Source organism: Excalfactoria chinensis, chromosome 5 (assembly GCF_039878825.1).
Source record: "Excalfactoria chinensis isolate bCotChi1 chromosome 5, bCotChi1.hap2, whole genome shotgun sequence".
Taxonomy (NCBI): Eukaryota; Metazoa; Chordata; class Aves; order Galliformes; family Phasianidae; genus Excalfactoria; species Excalfactoria chinensis.
Genome location: NC_092829.1, coordinates 7,236,584 through 7,253,439, shown reverse-complemented (window position 1 = coordinate 7,253,439; position 16,856 = coordinate 7,236,584). Strand labels below are relative to the sequence as shown.

The 16,856-nt window shown below is 40.4% G+C and overlaps 1 protein-coding gene across 1 annotated transcript in view; it reads right to left on the bottom strand.

The window, feature by feature from the left end:
- Positions 1-265: 265 nt before the first annotated feature.
- NUDT14 (nudix hydrolase 14) overlaps positions 266-16,856 on the bottom strand; it is a 48,243-nt gene continuing 31,652 nt past the window's right edge. The window contains exons 3-5 of the mRNA XM_072337943.1: positions 13,167-13,231; positions 9,384-9,621; positions 266-1,845 (exon numbers count right to left, since the gene is read on the bottom strand). Of these exons, the coding sequence (XP_072194044.1) occupies positions 1,605-1,845; positions 9,384-9,621; positions 13,167-13,231 (544 nt within the window). The 3' untranslated portion in view covers positions 266-1,604. The remainder of the gene's footprint in view (positions 1,846-9,383; positions 9,622-13,166; positions 13,232-16,856) is intronic.

Below are 16,856 nucleotides of genomic sequence, written 5' to 3'. Positions count from 1 at the left end.
TCAGCAGCAGGACACAGACTAAGCACTATAATGATGCACAACAAGGGAGACCATGCCCTAAAACATCTTCCAATGTGAATACGTTGGACACAGGCAACATCTATTTAGTTTCCACGGTTATTCAGCCCTCAACTGGCCACAGACCAGGCACAGCTCAATGCAACTGTGCTGGACCCTCATGAGAGGTGTCCAGCTCCACAGGTTGCCACTGCTCTCTCCAGTCTCTTTTCGATGAGCTTTCCTCCCTTCAGTACAAGAGGCGAGCACCAGTTTTAAAGGCTTTTTATTTCTATTAATTTATTAAGCACCTACTTAGATCTGCAGCTATTTCAAATCACTTCCCTACCGCATTCATTCCAGCTGCTATGTGAAAGTTTGCACATCCCCACTACTCGTCTTCTAAAAATACTTCATACCTCCGCAGCCCTACAAGTACAGATAATGCAGACATCTTAATTAACACTGAGTGAATAACATAAACAACTCTGTAATTAAATGTCCTGACTTGATTCTCTCTCATTCATGCTATTAACAGTTTCACGTGACAAACAGTCCGCTTCTAAATCACGCTGGCAGAATAATATACATTTCAATTAGACCACTTTATTAAATCAAATTGTGCTGCTCGCTGTGTCTGTGCAAGCTGCGTGGCCTTCAGTGTAAACTGCACAAATGATGATAAAGTCTCTCATTAAAGCACTTCTGACTGCTAGGTTTCAAGGAGCGTTATCGGAGGGGGAAGTCCCACTCTTCCCATTTTGGTGATAAGGAATCTGAGACCACAGAGAAATCACCTGTGTTAGTCACCTTGGAGTCAAATGAGAAGAATTTGGCCTCTCAGGTCCTGCTCTAGAGGACAAAGTTTGATCTAATTAAGCAAGTATTATCCATAAAACAAACAAAGAAGCATGTGTTCCCATAGAAACCCCCCATCACTCACCCCCACCACTGCTGCTCAGCGTTCTGCTGGGAGCAAACAGAAGCAAGCAGCCTTACAGCTGGTCTATTGTCAGAATGACGTGTTAGCAAAAGGATTTACAGATATGTTTGCTTATGAAATAAAGGTCTGCATGTTCAGAAACGCAAGCGTTTTCTACGGGACAGGAATTACACAGAGAAAGCTGTTCCCTGAAAGCTGTGCAGAACTCAACATAGTCACTGCGAAGCTGTGGGGCCTTCCCCAAAATATTAGGACAAACGGCTCTGAGAGCTCCAGTGAATACACAGCTGCCAGTATGTACAGCCAACAGCAACAGGCTGGCATAGCAGCTGCACTGCAGCCCTGAGCATCTCTTCAAAACAGTGGTAGAGCAGTGCCATGAAAAAGGAGAACCAGGCACATTTCCTTTGACTCAGAATTAAAACTTGACTCCCAGAGACAAATACTGGCCCTGGTGGAGTTAATCAGATTTTTGCTAATGATGGATTACTTCAGATTTTACTTCAGATTTTACTTCAGATTTTACTTCAGATTTTAATCCCAAATTTATACTGAGAATGATTTGAAAACTGTAGAAAGATGAGTTGACGAAGGCAGGCAGACTTGCAGTTTTCTGGGCCCACGGAACCATCAGATTTTCTCTTGAAATCAGGGTGCTTTGATATTATTTTTTGGGTAGCTGGGGTGCTACGTTATTTTGGAACCACGTGAAGCTGAAGATGACACCCATCGTCTTGGGAAAAGTCTCATCATAAGCAAACTTCATGGAGTCTTCTAAAGGTATTTCTACAACTTCAATCAGCTCTCCTTCCTCGGGTTGGCCACCTCCTTCACTCGTTCTCATCTGGTCTGTTACTTCTGCATAGAACAATGTCTGCCTGGAACCTGTCACACCTACTCCAGACCTGGAAAAAAGCAGAGGAAGCTTTTAGACAAGAAGCAGTATCTAGAGACCTGAATCCTTAACTTGGGTCCCTAAGCAATGCCAAAACGCGTCCCGACTCCCTGCTAATGTCATTTAGAGCTTTCACAAGCAATTTGTTAATATGGAAATTGGACACGACTTTCACGTCAAAACATTATCAGTTTTGAATACAGTTGCATGTTAAACAGTTCCGGCCTCAAATATATTCTGTGACTTTGGGGAAATGTCAGTATGAGGGAAGATAAAATAAAACCCATTTTCTTGATTGGTGAACAGTTGTTCTACATATACCAAAGTCAACAGAACTTCTTTCAGTTAATCTTGGTAAGAACAGAACTGCACCATGACCCACAGAGATCTACAAACAGCAGAGTGAAGCTCCTCAGTGTATCTGCATGCTGTCATGCTACATTTGCTTACTTGTTTTTATACAAATATTTAGATTTTTTTACTCTTAAGAAGATTAGGTCCACTCACAGCTGGAGTTCTCTGCTCATGGACTGGAGAAGTGCAATAGAAAGGCAGCTTGAAAGTCTTTCTCTATCCTTCCTGAACTTTAGCCTTGACCCAAATGGACCGCTGTAAGCCCACATGTATCTGAAGTAATTCAGTCTTCCCACTAAATTTGTTACAGTGGATTTAGTTGAGGATATTTTAGATTATATCATCTTTCTTCAGCTAGACCACTTGCTGTGCATTATACTTCTTATTTGTTAATCCTCTATTTCCTTGAGACGATTTCATTTAGATATTTTTAAATAAAGGATTAGTACATAATCCACTCATTTAGTCCTTTCAAGAAAATATTCACATTGTAATTGCAACTTCGTCATTTCATACGATTACAAGTGACTTTTCAGATTGAAGCTGGATCCAGGGTTCACTGAAGCCATGAATCAGGCCTTAGGGAAAGCTGAGAAATTAGCTTCTGTTTTATTATACACACGAAGGATTCCAAGATCTGTAGCAGTGTTGTGATCTTAGAGTGTATATCCACACCTACTCAATCACTGGTCCACTCTGAGCTAATCTAACATAACTGACCCCCTGTAGCAGGAATCCATTAACTATCTCAGTTTTCTAAGAACAATGACAGTTATCTTGTTTGGACAATTAACAGTGACTACTGAAACTGGATTCTTACATTGACATACACCTCCTTTCCTAAACACGGGAGTGAAAAAGGGAATTATTTTCCTATGACCACTACCCAGGTCTGCTGCTCTCTCTGTACAGTGACACTTGTTCTGCAGTATAATAATAATGAACACATGAAGACGGCTTAAGATCCCCTCACTATTTAGCTGGGAGACTTCGGTGCCTAAGCGCGTTGTGTTATTTATGTACAAATTCACTGACTTATTGCCTAACTCCATGACTGTTTCAGTCTTCAGTAAGGCACAGGAACACACGCAGGATACGGTAAATCATAAAAGAAGATAATACATATTTTCTCACCTTTTTTTATTCCCTATTTCTTTCTCTAAATGCTTTCACTTTGTCACTTGATGGTTTTCTCATGGAGCTATGTGGAATGCCCTCTACTCAATTAAACATTCTCGGGTATTGCTTTGAAGCCAACCCAAGCCTCCACCTGGATGCAGTAATAAAGCACTTTAGCATATACCTTGGAAAATGTGTACACATTTCACTGACTTGGGGGCAGGAGGAGGAAAAAGGGGGAAAGGCAGAAGGCAAATGACTGCTACAGGGGCTACAATTTTGCTTTTGGTGCGCTTTCAGGTTTATCTGTTACTAGAAAATTCTTATGCTTTCCCACAGTTATTTTCTGAGCACTTTGTTTAAGGAACTTCGGAGTGCCTTTATTTGTGGTTATATTCCCTTTTCTGCTATCTTCTTTCTCTATCCCGAGTCTGCGACGTATGTTTTTCTTTTCTGTACTATTTCACACTACAAATAAAATGCTTTTGGTCTAAAATGAGTTACCTATTAACAGATTACAACTACATTCATTAGCTTTGCATCTGTGAAAATCACAGGGGTCAGCACACCCGAACTGCCAGTGATGGGAAAACCACCCCCCTGACAAAGGTGTCTCCCCTCCTAACACAAGAGAGATGCAGTTTTGGGGGAGGGCAAGCAGGGTCTGAACTCACAGCATTGGCCCTTCAAGCTTCAGCTTCGCTCTGTAGGTTTAGCCCCAAGCTGCTCAGACCAGGCATGGCATGGCTCATACTGACCCAGACCTATTACACCTGGCTTGACCTAGCTCACTGTTTCAGATGGATTTTGATGTGTCTACATGGTGCATGACTCTCATTTACCAATGTGGGACAAATGCAAATCATCTATACAAAATGCAGCTATGGTTCCCTGGTCTGTTTCTCAGAAGGATATTCTGAGTTTATAGCTCAATTAGCAGCTACATGGCTGACAAAGTCTCTGTCAAATCATTAAGGCTTAAGCTCACAAACTCCACGTTCAAGAGAGACTTTTAAAAGTCTCTTAGCAGTAAACCTTAAGCACTCCTTCAGAGATGATTAGAAACCCCCACCACCTTTGGCAACAGCAAGTCTAAGAATGTAAGCATGTCAAACTAAGGATACCAAAGTGGTATGGTTCTCATCACAACAATAACTTCAGTTTCAGTTGACTACATCAAAACAAGACTGCACACTGCTGCCCCACATTTCACTTCAAATAAAATGCCCCAGCAGTGGATTCAAACCACGCTATTCCTTCAGACCTGTGAGCAACACTTGGCAGGCATCAGTGCAGCAGAGATGTACATTCTGCAGCATTACTGCAAAGTGCTTCTCCTACCCTCCAGCACAGAGGTGGCACAAGGCTGCAATACAGAGACTGTCAGTCCGAGCTGTTCCTGAAGCATGGCAACAGCAGCTCCCACAGAGCCTTTCTTTAGCTCTTCCCTTCTATCAAATGTATGAGGGAATACACAGCACCTGAAGGTGAGCTCACAAAGTGGAACTCCTTACTCTCTGAGTCTGAGCTCATAAGCATGAAGACAGGTAACATGTTTCTATTGCAATTGGCCAGCAGAATCTTAGTAATTAAAATAATAATAATAATAATTAAGTAGTTCCTAAAAGCTGCAAATGTCTCAAATCCATTTTTCCATCCAGTATTTTAATTTAAAGGAACAGACAAGCACCTGTGAGAACACAGACGGCATTTGATACCGTGCTCCACTGTTGAAACATGAGGAACAAATAACTTGAGATTGATTTATTAACTAACTTACTATCAACTAATTGACTTCCTGGCTAAACTCAGATTTCTGATAGATGGTAATTAATACCTAACTCATCTTTTAGTATTTAATAATATAATTATATGAAAAAACAACACTCAACTGTTCATATTAGCACAGAAATCTATACATTTTGTTTTATCTGGTGTAGTTAATGTGTAATCTCAAAAAGCAATATGAACTTTTCCAGTAACCTGGGTGCAGAATTTGGATATACGATGAACACGTAACTCATGTTTACACATAAATGACAGAAATCTCTGTTCTCCATGCTGAAATCAGGATCTACTTAGGCACACAACATGTACAATGATGAACAGCAACATGCAGCTCCTATTGTCACTTCTTAAGACCGTGGCACAATTCTGACTTTATAAGCAGCAGGTGCAGGAGAAAAGCAGAGAAGTAATTAACATAAAATTATATTACATTATGCCATCCCCAACAGGTGTACTAGCAGGTGATCTTTCTAATTATAATGCACTCCAGCATTTTCAAGGCTGTTACTCTTTATACATAATAACTTGTGAATACAAACCATTTTTACCTCGCTGCACAGGGACTAATAGCCATGGCACAGCAATTGGAACATCCAATATGAATTCTATGAATACTCTTCTTTGTTGTATACGTTTGGAAAAGTTTCAAATGTAGAAAGATTAAAGCAAGTACCATTATTAATACAGGTAAGCCCTTAAACTAATCCATCTGAGTGTTTTAGAGGGCTGAGAACCTGCAGGACCTATTGGACCCAATTTATATTCTCTCCAAGCTCTGAGAGAAACTGAAGATGGAATAAAGGGGAAAGAAGTTGAATGAGAAGCTCTAAGCAGCCTTTCTCCCGCTGGGATGACATATTACTGAAGCTTATAAATATTCTTCAAGGCAATCAAACATTATTAGAAGATGCAATGACAATATTAATGACAACATATTTAGTAACAACAAAACATTTCTTTGTACCAGTCTTGTAAAGAAACAGGTCTCAAGGAAGATAGTATCTCAACTTATGGAACTAATTAAAAGCTTAATTCTATACGGGATTCAAATTGAAAGCTGCTGGGATTCAATGACAGAAAGAAAAGTTCCATCTAATATATGAGAAAGGCTCGTTTCCCCTTTGAAATCTTGCATTTAGGAAAACAAAGCGGGAAGAAATCTCACAAATTAACAGTTTTCAAGAAGCCCCAGTTTACAATCCCACTGCTGCTGTCTGATTTTCATTTTACTGTTGGTCAAAACGGTCCCTTTACACCCATTGCATCCATGCCATGCTTGACTGAGGCCAGACACTCAGCTGCCTAGAACTTAGCGGTTGTAAAGTCTTCACTCAGCACAATACTAGGTGTCAAAACATTCACAGAAACACCCACATCAACAAAAACCAATCTTGCTGTAATGGTGAAATGAAGCTACTTCTATTCCACTTCAAACCCCTACTCTGAGTTCACACCACACACCGTCCACGTCCCTCCGCTTCTCAACCCATCAGCCACAGAACTGCATTTGCCTCGCTAGCAAAAGCTGCTTCTCCCTTTACATTTGTTGCATCTTCTGCTTTCCATATTCTTCTGTCAGATCTGCCCTTATTCAAGCTAGAAATGTCATTCTCATTACCATGATACTAGGAATGGGTGACACGAAGCATAGAAGACAACTCCTTCCTTTCAGACTAAAGGATGGATCACATAAGCCCTTGCTTGTACGAAAGCCCTCTCACTGTGCATGGAATTCTGGGCTTCCATCTACAAAAATGTAGCAGACTTCATAATTCTGAATTCTATTTCTATAATATTTTTAATGTGGCCTTGTTTGCATCATGGAAAGAACCAACAGCTAAACAGATCTGTAAAGAATGCGTCACATACAAACACTTTCAGCTATAATATGGTAATAGGTCTGGGGGACAGGAACAGCAGTAAAACCAAAGTCACTTCCATTTATTAAAGCTTTAGATCCCACCTCATGTGACTAGTTTATTAAAAGGATAGGAAATGACAGTACAGTGGGAAACTGAAGAACCTGAATTAGGTGCAAAACCAGCATGAAGATGGCACTCATGGAGTGAGCATCACTGTCAAATTAAAGGTACACCAAATAGGATTCTGCTGGGCATGGTCCTCCGTTTAATGTTTTGTTTTAGGACTTACATCTTCAAATACCGTGCTCCACTTCAGGTTCCACTTAAGAAAGATGTAGACTGGATGGGAAGAAGGCAAAGGACAGCAGAAAGATTGATCAGGCATTGAGAAACTGCTGTCTGAAGAGAAAGGTAAAATTAACTAAGATAGCTTTGCATAGGCAAAAATAAAATCAAGAGTAGACATGTTCAAGCAGACACACAGAAGGTGCAGATGTATGTCATGTCTGCTGGGAAGAGGGCAATAAATCACTGCCTGGAAATGAAGAAGAAGAAAATGAGACCAGATATCAGGAAAACCTTGCTTATAGTACGGACACTTTGGACAGAATGCTTGGAAAGGCTACGAAATGATGTCATTTTAGAGAAAGCACAGATGCATGCTTGTTAGAAATGACATAAATCCAGCTGAGCCTGTTCTTTGGAACAGGAGATCCTCCCCAAATTCCTTCCGATTCCATTTGTCAAGGCTTCTCTCTGAACTGCTGCAATGGATCAATTAATAATATAGAGCAACTATTACACGGATCGTTGGGATGACAAATAATAAAAGAATTGCATGACATAACTATGAATGGCATGCATGTACATTCGTGTAACACTTTATGTTAATCTCTTTCTATCGACAGTTGCAGCACAAAACAGCACAAAACATTTGGAAAAATCCATTACATTTAGAAAAAGCCCTGAAATTCTAATACATAATATAACTATTACAGAAAAAAAAACGGTCCTTAGCAGAGCCTAGAGGGACCAATTATTTCTTGTCTTTGCATCAGATGCTCAAGGATCAAAGAGATACATCAGCCTGGCTAAAGGAAGAGTAACAGGACACTGCTAACAGCAAGATTGTAACATTTAGAATCAAATTTTCATACACAACACAGCAAATTGAACAAATAAACTGTAAAAATATCATCTTTGATGTTTTAGCCTTCTATATGAATCTGAAAAAGTCAATACTATGCAGGAGCTTCTGACTTTAGCATGGATTTCCATGGGCAGAAAGCTGCATCCACATACATAAAGCAAGACTGGGGGATTACACAGTAAGTAAGCATCCTTTGCTAAGTCTCAACACAGAAAACTCCCATTGTACCCTCCCTTTGCAAATCAGACTGCAATTAAAAACAAACAGAAAAACCTCACAGCAACAACATGTAAAAGAAAAAGGCATTTAACAACCCAAAATATATGCCATTTAAGTGGGATGAGAATTGTTACTGAGCCAAACGATTACACTGACAACTACAGAAATTATTCCCTACTCTTCCTACTTTGTGGGTGTGAATGCAAGTGTATACATCTGCATGGTACAGCCCACCAGTGTAACCCTACATAGGAAATGCAGTCGGACAGTTTTTTTCTCATAAATCAGGAAGGCACTGTTTCTTCCAGCACAACACGCCTTGGTTTAGTGTCAAGGACTTGTAGGAGGCAGCTCCTGTGATTCAACCCCTCCCCTCAACAGAAGCACTGCTTCTTAATCCAGCAGGAAATAACATTTGCCAGGATTGACAGCTGTGGATTTGTATTCAATTCCCAAATTAAAAACCAACGACAAGGCCTTGTTCAATGGAGATGTCAAGCAAAAGGAAGAAAAAACCTGCAGTGTTCTCTGTAAAATACAAACATACGTCCATTTCGGATACTAAAAGCTGGGAAGGATACAATGGGATTAAAGCAGTGTGCAGAGTTTCTCCTGAGTCTTTCCTTTTATTTTTCCTGAAACAGCTCACATTTTGTATCTTTCTTCTTAAATATGAGTTTCTCCTTACACGTTAGAATCTATTTCAATAGTCGTTGAATAGTCTCCACCATTAAATCATCAAACTCTTCATAGATGACATCAGTTACCATTCCATTCAAAGAAGCATTAATTATGCCCTAAATATGATGGCAAAAGTTCTCATGCTTCTGCAAAGTCATATGAAGAAAAAATCAGAGCCCACTGTGTGCAGCTTGTATCAGAACAGTAAGAATCAGAAGTGGAAAAAGACTGACCCAGTAAAGCACTGTAACAAACTGCTCTCAAGAGCTCATTAACAGCTCCAACAAACAGCTTAAATACGGGAGCATTAATTCACATTCAAGCTACTTCAGAAACCTGAAAAGAAAACATGGTGCTTTACTTGCTGCTGTTTACCTGTAAGAAGTGATCTTCCTTAGGTTTGTAACAGGAACACGATAGCCACACTCTTCTAAGATCTCCTCACAGGCAATTTCTTCTAAAGAAAGATGTGGCTTGTCTACGATGCCAGCACAAAGTTCATAAGTCACTCCTACCACTGCAGGTAGGGGATCCTCCAGGCGGGAGAAACTCTCCTTGTCCCGGTTCTGGAAAAGCTCAGGATGTTGCCTTTCTACTTCACACATGTAAACAGCTTAAAAGAAACAAACAAACAAACACATAAGGAAAAGAAACAAGAGGGTTCTTTGAGTTTATTTGTATTCAAAGGAAAAAATAAATAGAGTACACAAATTTGGGGCAGAAAGTTATGATCATGAGAGCACGTGAAAGCAGCAAGTATCTGCTTGTGCTAGCTATTCAAATTATGACGCAGAGAAAATACGACTTTAGAGAGCAAAGGATCTCCTCCTACCTCTGTAAATTTATTCTTTGAGCTCTATTTGTGCCCTTGGGATGAGGCCATGCACATTAAAAAGGAAGCTAGCTCGTCCAAGAAGTCTACACACCCCAGAAGCTCCTAACAGCTTCCCTTCGTTAAGCAATGTGGCTATCAGGATTTAATTTAAACTCCACAGTTATTTTGCATTAAAGTTGGGTTGCACATAACGTGCCATGTGCACAACGATGAGTCTTTCAGCCTGTCAACTCAGCTGTTATTTGGAAAGGGTATGAAAAGCATGTATGTTTGTTTGAAAAAAAATAAATAAATCCCCTTTTGAACGTATAGTTCCTTGCACAGATTCCTGTGCGGAGTTGGAAAAAGACTTCTTGAATTAATCTACAAACAGCTGCCACTGTAACACACTCCTAAAGAAAGGGCCAGATTTTAGTCCTCGTTTCAGCAAAACCTCTCACCGATGTCAACTGAAGTTCTGCCTGAGTGAAAACTGTTGGTAAACACAAAAAATCATTGTTGACCGCTGCAGATCACTATCACTAATGGTACCACAGCGACGATTTCTCAAGCACTTTCTCAACCCCAGAAATTGGTGCCTAGAGTTCCTTCAGGCTTCTTGTGACAACTCAGAAGGGTTGTACAAGAGATCAGCACTTTGGGAGTGTTGTCCAGATTGGTCTGGATAGAAACACGAGGTGCCGGAGTGTGCCCAAAATTCATCTTCATTCAGAACTCAAGATGCTCAAAGCTGTTTGCAGTAGGTACATTTAGGCCCTTGAGATATAAACATTTAAGGAAAGGAAGCTTTCATTTTTTAGGTCGATAGGCACAAGTAGAGCTGTTTTCTTCTTAAAACACAGTAAGGAGGAGGGAAAAAAAATCCTTGAAGTGTGCACACTGTTGTTAATATGAAAACTTTTAAAAGCTATGAATTGCCATAAATGACAACTACCTCCAGGATCTCTCTGAGATGAACCCAATACTTCTAAGTTGGTGTTGCTTTGTCAGTACGGACGTATATTTATCAGTACATACAAAATGGAGCAAAGCATACATTCCAATAAAGGACTTAGGCACCAAACCGGGATATAGGTAAGAGTGTGGGAATGGAAATACGAAACTGTGATTACAGTAACTCTCTGTTGTAAGGCTGCTGAATCCCTGAAACCCCTTCTGTCATTCCAGCAGGCACCTGCCATCCTCCTTCTCCCCGAGCACAAGTGGGCTCCGTGTAGATCAAAGTTACTTTCCTAGAAGGACCCAATGCAGCAGTCCTCTTCAGAGAAAAACCCTGGGATGTGCCAACACACCAGCACACTGCAGCTTTTCTCTGTCAATAAGGAAGAAAACAATCTGTACGCGTTTTTTCTTTAAAGAGCCCAAAAATCAGTGTTCCATCAAGCATGGACTCGTTACCACCAGGTTTGGAAAGGTTCAGACTGAATTTCTCTCTCAGACAGAAGCAAAGCCTAGAAGATCAAGGTGCCCCAGTACCAGGGACCGGAGTCCCTCAGACCTCTCTTGAAGGCGAAGAACTGACTGCACAAGTGATACACCTAAGGTAACAGATCAAACATCAGCCTGTGATCTATTAGCCTGGGTGCACTCTCTGGATGGAAGCCTGAGATATTCCTCTTCCTTCCTCACTGCGTACTGTTTGCTTACTGCAGAGGCATGGCGAGTTCAGAGAGCAGAAACTAGAATCCAGAGTTCCTCTTCCAGCAGTCACTCTCTCACTGGTGCCATGTCCTGTTGCTCCCCCATCTTCTGATGGCTTACATTACTTTGGTCAGAAACAGCCCCTTCATTACCACCACGAAGCTTCCTCCACCCTCAATCTCTCAGATTAGTTGCTTAACCCTCAAATTCACAGAATTTTAGGGGTTGAAAGGCACCTATGTGGATCACCAAGTCCAACCCCCTGCTAAAGCAGGTTCCCTACAGTAGGTTGAAAAATGATCTGTTTGCAGCCACAACAGACCTCTGCTGGTGCTACATAAGGGAATGCAGTGGGGATGTATGTACAAAGATGGACAACTGCCTTCAGAAACAGCACGGACTTAAATGGGAAAACCTGATCAGCACACCACACCCCAAGGCAAGGCAAGCACATATGTCATCCAGCACACATGCAGGGGACGAGCCTGCTGCCTGAGCTGCAGCTGTTTGCTCGCAAGAAGAAAGATGTATTATCATCTTCCGTGGGATCCTGAGAGAGGCAATGAGAAGCCTTTGCTTTAATTTCTGCTCTGAGAAACAGGCACCAATGCAGACAGTAACCAGCTGATGGAAATAAAATTGCAGTGTTGCGAGTAACAGAGGGACATGGTTGCATTGAGGGAGCTGCTACAGGGTATTGGACTGACCACTGTCCCCCAAGGCCAGGTCTGACATCCCCATGGAGATGATATAATGGACATCATTAAGTACATATATAAGTGCCAGCTTCTGCTTAAGATTGCCTCAAAGAGAACAACCACTACATGAGTGATTTCACTCAGCTGGCAAAATAAAAGGCACCGAATGACTAACAAACAGATAAACAAACTCCTTATAATAATCAATATAGTGCTTCATGAGAAATAAGCACTATTATTATAACAGTGCTGCACAAAACCGAGCCTGTCAATCACTGTTGGTAAGAAAGGACAGCGTGACACCACCCCAGAAAGTTTCCAATGAAGTCTATCACAAACAATCTTGAAATGGTTTCTTAGCAACAGTCGGTGAAATATCTTGTGGATTTTTTAATTTAAGATGCAGACAATATGCATTTCAATTTTTAACTTCCAAAAAGTATATACTGCTTTGCATAAAAATAACAGATTCAAAAGTCAGAAAATACAGCATATTGACTTATAATAATGTCCCATAAAATGAAACTGTCGTTGTATTGATGAAGCTATAGCATAAGCAGCCCTCATTTTCTCATATTTTCAGTTTCCAAGTGTATAACACATAAAAAATCACAAGCCACTTTAAAAAAACAGTGAGGACCACTGCAATTCTGAACAAAAGCTGCCAGCTAGATAGGTAAGAATCAGCTTCTAATCAAAGTAACTCATTGCACGAGCACCGTAGAGCTGTTTGAAACGCCACACAGTAGAGGACAATGGCTATCCCAAAAGCAGGGTGTGAGGCTACTCTCATCGTTCGTTTCATCTGCAATGGAAATTTCCTTGGTTAGAAATTCCAACTTGCTGAAAAGGGTGGGCTACTGCACAAAGAACGGAATATAGAACAAAGATTTTATCACCACAGATGCACCAACTTTTAACTGCTAAACCCTCAAAAGCTTGTTTCGCTAGAGAGCAAAAGTAAAGCTAAAAAAAGAGGATTACCTGGGCGGAACTGCTTCACCACTACAAAGCACTGCCGAGAAGTATTGAAGATCAGGATTGACACGCTAGGGAGAAGATAAAAAACACAAGATCAATGCTTTATGAAGGATACACGCAGCACTGTTAAACTTATATCTTGTGAATTTCATTTTAGCTACACAAATACACTGAAGAATTATTAAACCACAGTGCAACGAGATCCTTGACCAAGATCCATCAAGAGGCATAGATAATGGGTCACATTCCCAAAGCCCAAATTAAGTCACTTTTGCCTTCTGTCGTGCAGATAAAGCAATCCAGCAATTGATTCCTTCCTCCCAACAACAAAAAGACCCAATCTAGTGACACATCTATTTGATAGCAACAAGTCAAAAAATCCATAAAAACAAGACCGTTTTATTCCCTCCTATAAGGCCCATATTAGAATAACCTAATTTTTAAGCACAATCCAGCCCTACCTTAAAACAGACTTCATCTGTATAAGCACAGAACGTCTCTGATCTGCGGCCATTTACTCAGCTGAACCTTAAAAAAAGACACCACCCAACTCCAACTTTGTCCAGACTTCAATCTGTAGCGCTTTTAACCACTACAACATTCTGTGGTTCAAAAGTCAGATTCTAACCTTTCCCCTGTCCTCCTGGCTGTCTGTAATCCCTGTCACATGGAAACTGATTCTGAGATGCCCAGAAAGCGTGGAGAATTGATCCTCCCTGCTCTGATCTCCAGTCAAATTACTCCTACATTTTACTAGTTAAAAAAAATTGGTAGCCCACCAAAACCTGTAGAACGAGTGTATGTTACGCTTCTTACCATAGCAGCACTCCCTCGTTTGTTATGCCCCACCATATGCAATTGGAAAATTACTTCATTATTCCGTGAATTCTACACAAGGTTATACTAACAACGGCAGATATGCAGCATTTAGTCAAAATTTCAACTTTCCCTGTAAAAGAGCTGTGTATTTATTATCATTATTTGATTTCATTACCAAGTATGTTGCTGACGGAGTAACTGCTATTTAATGATCATTAAGAATATTATTAAATATTATTGTTATTATAACAATATTTAAAGAGTAAAACAGAAGAGGGAAGTCCAGATGCGATCATTTATATTCAGTCTTGTTATTCTTAAAAGATTCATATTGCACATCGATGGTGAGATGCCATTTGTAGGCAGTTTTTAAGCAACGGTTTTATCCTTTGGAGCCTCTGGAAGCGAATACTGAGCAAAAAGGTATTACTTCTGTTGAATACATATATATTTGACTGTAATTGCAAGACCGAGCACATCGCCTGAAAGTGGAGAAAGCAGCAGCCCAGAGCTAAGGAGCAAGGGAGAAGCAGGGACTTCTAAAGGATGCAGTTGTCCTTTGCCTTTCTTCACTCCCACCACCCTAATCCATTTTTTTCCTTTGGCTTTCTTTCTTCAGCGTGTCTCATTAAATAAATCGTACCAACTCATTAAAAGTGGCTCAGCTATTAGACATTACTTTTTTTTTCCGAAGAGTCAATCACTTGAGATTTTTATGGAACAGATGGGGAAATTAAAAACAATCTGTCAGAATTAAGGAACGAGATCAAATTAAGCTGGAAAGGAGTAGCAGCAAGTTATTACAATTGTCTGCTTCTCACACCATCTTGAGATGAGAGGGTACAGAGATGGCACAAATCTGTAGAACTTTCTATTTAATTACTTTCAATTTTCGGAGAGGCTGACAAACAATTCTGAACATAAATTTACATTTTTTAACAAACTGCAATATACAAGTTCTAATATTTCTTGTCAGCTGAAGAGCCACAGAGGAGAAAGTTCAACATTAAATACTTTAAGATGAGTGTCGCTTTATAAATGCCATTTAGTGTTCTTTATTCCACAAGAAACAATAAAACATGAAATATTTCCACTGGTTACCACATGTATAACTTAAGAGAAGCCATTGGAAGTATTCAGCACGGTTACCTGAGTATGGCAGAAAGTTATGGCAAGTCTGCTCCACTGATCTAAACTAAGATCCCCACCACCACTGCTTTCATTGATTTCCCTAACACAGCAATAAGTTTCAGTCATTTGGTCTGGCCTGCAAGATTAGGAGAGCGCATGGGTTGCTCCAAAAGTAATGCTTCCTATTCTATTCTGTCAGTCCACAACATCAGAGATGGATGTTGGTGGTATGGCAGCAGAGGATGAACCTTCCCACCAATATTCCATTCCGTTTTGTTGACATGTGACAGATGGCAGCAGAGAGGCAGTCTGACAGACTGGTGTCTGACATGGAGGTGTGTAGGAGTAAAGGTGAACTGAATTCCTCTGTGCAGAAAAAATGGCACCCAATGGCACTCACTGACATTCACCAATGTGAATGGTGAGGCAGTGGGTGCTGCGTCTCAGCACTGGTAACAGCAACACTGGGTCACTTCCACTGATGCAGGCATTTACAAGCACAGCTCTTGTTCATCACTGGTAAAAATGCATATCTAACAGTGGTGACTGCTGAAAAATAGTGTTTTGTAGCTGAGAATTTGCTCTAGCAAACAGCATTACCATGCTCCTTGTATCTACTGTATTTGCCATGGAAAGAAATAGAAGGCATTACTTTTGGAGTGACCGATTCCTCTTCTACCATTAAAAGAGTGATATCCATCTATATACTTTTATATCTCAAAATACCCCTTACAAGACGATAGGAAATGCCTCTGTGGCATGCCACTAACCCAACAACTTCTCCAGGTTCATCCTTCCATGGGCTTAGTACAGCTCTGTATTTATTGAGCGTACAGTAATGATGCTTCATAGCATTTCAGCACAGCAGACATTGATAGAGGAAAGACATTACAGCTTCGCATGCTCACAGCTGAGAAAGGAAGGTGGTGCTTCTAAGAGCAATGTAAAAACCATGGGGTCTGACCACAGCAGTGCTGAAGTAGGGAACAGATGATAACCAACATCATTTTAAAATGCGCACACATGTATGGAGGGACAGAAAGTTAATTCATTTGAAATACATCCCAGCTGTTAAGATCAGTAAATGAGCTTTGCCAGAGCGACAAGAACTTTCCTTCTTGTTGCTTTTTGGGGATAGGAAGAGAATTTCAGCTTGTAATCATTGGCTCTGTAATTTCTACCTCGATGGTTTGTCAGTTGTTGACCTGGACTACTGCTAATCCACAAGCAACTGCTAACACTCCCTAATTGCTTTTCATGAGACCAACTTTTAGAACAATAAACAAAGATTCATTCAGCCTCTCATTATTCTTCCATGTGCCTTTATCGCCTACTTTACAAAACAAGTAAATGCATAAATAAACCCCAGTTAAATAATAGCAAAGAAAAGATTCTCTTGTGTTTCTCTGAATGAAATGAGACTCTCAAGGCTGGAGACGAGGCTTTTTAAAAGATAATCTTGTGCTAATACTACAGTATGCTAAGTAATTGATGGGGTAATAAGGGCAAAGAAATTGACCCTTTAATCATCCCAAGAGGAACTCAGGACGCCCCTTGTGCAGGTGGGTAACATGGCATGTGCGTATGGATAATATTCCATAGTGGAGACTCCAGGAAATAATGACATTTGATTAATGGGAAAAAGAAAGGAAAAGATAAAGAAGCCAAATACTCACACTACAGGAGCTTGTGCTAATCCAACTGACATTCTCAAAGACAATGAAAACAGAATGGACAATGAAA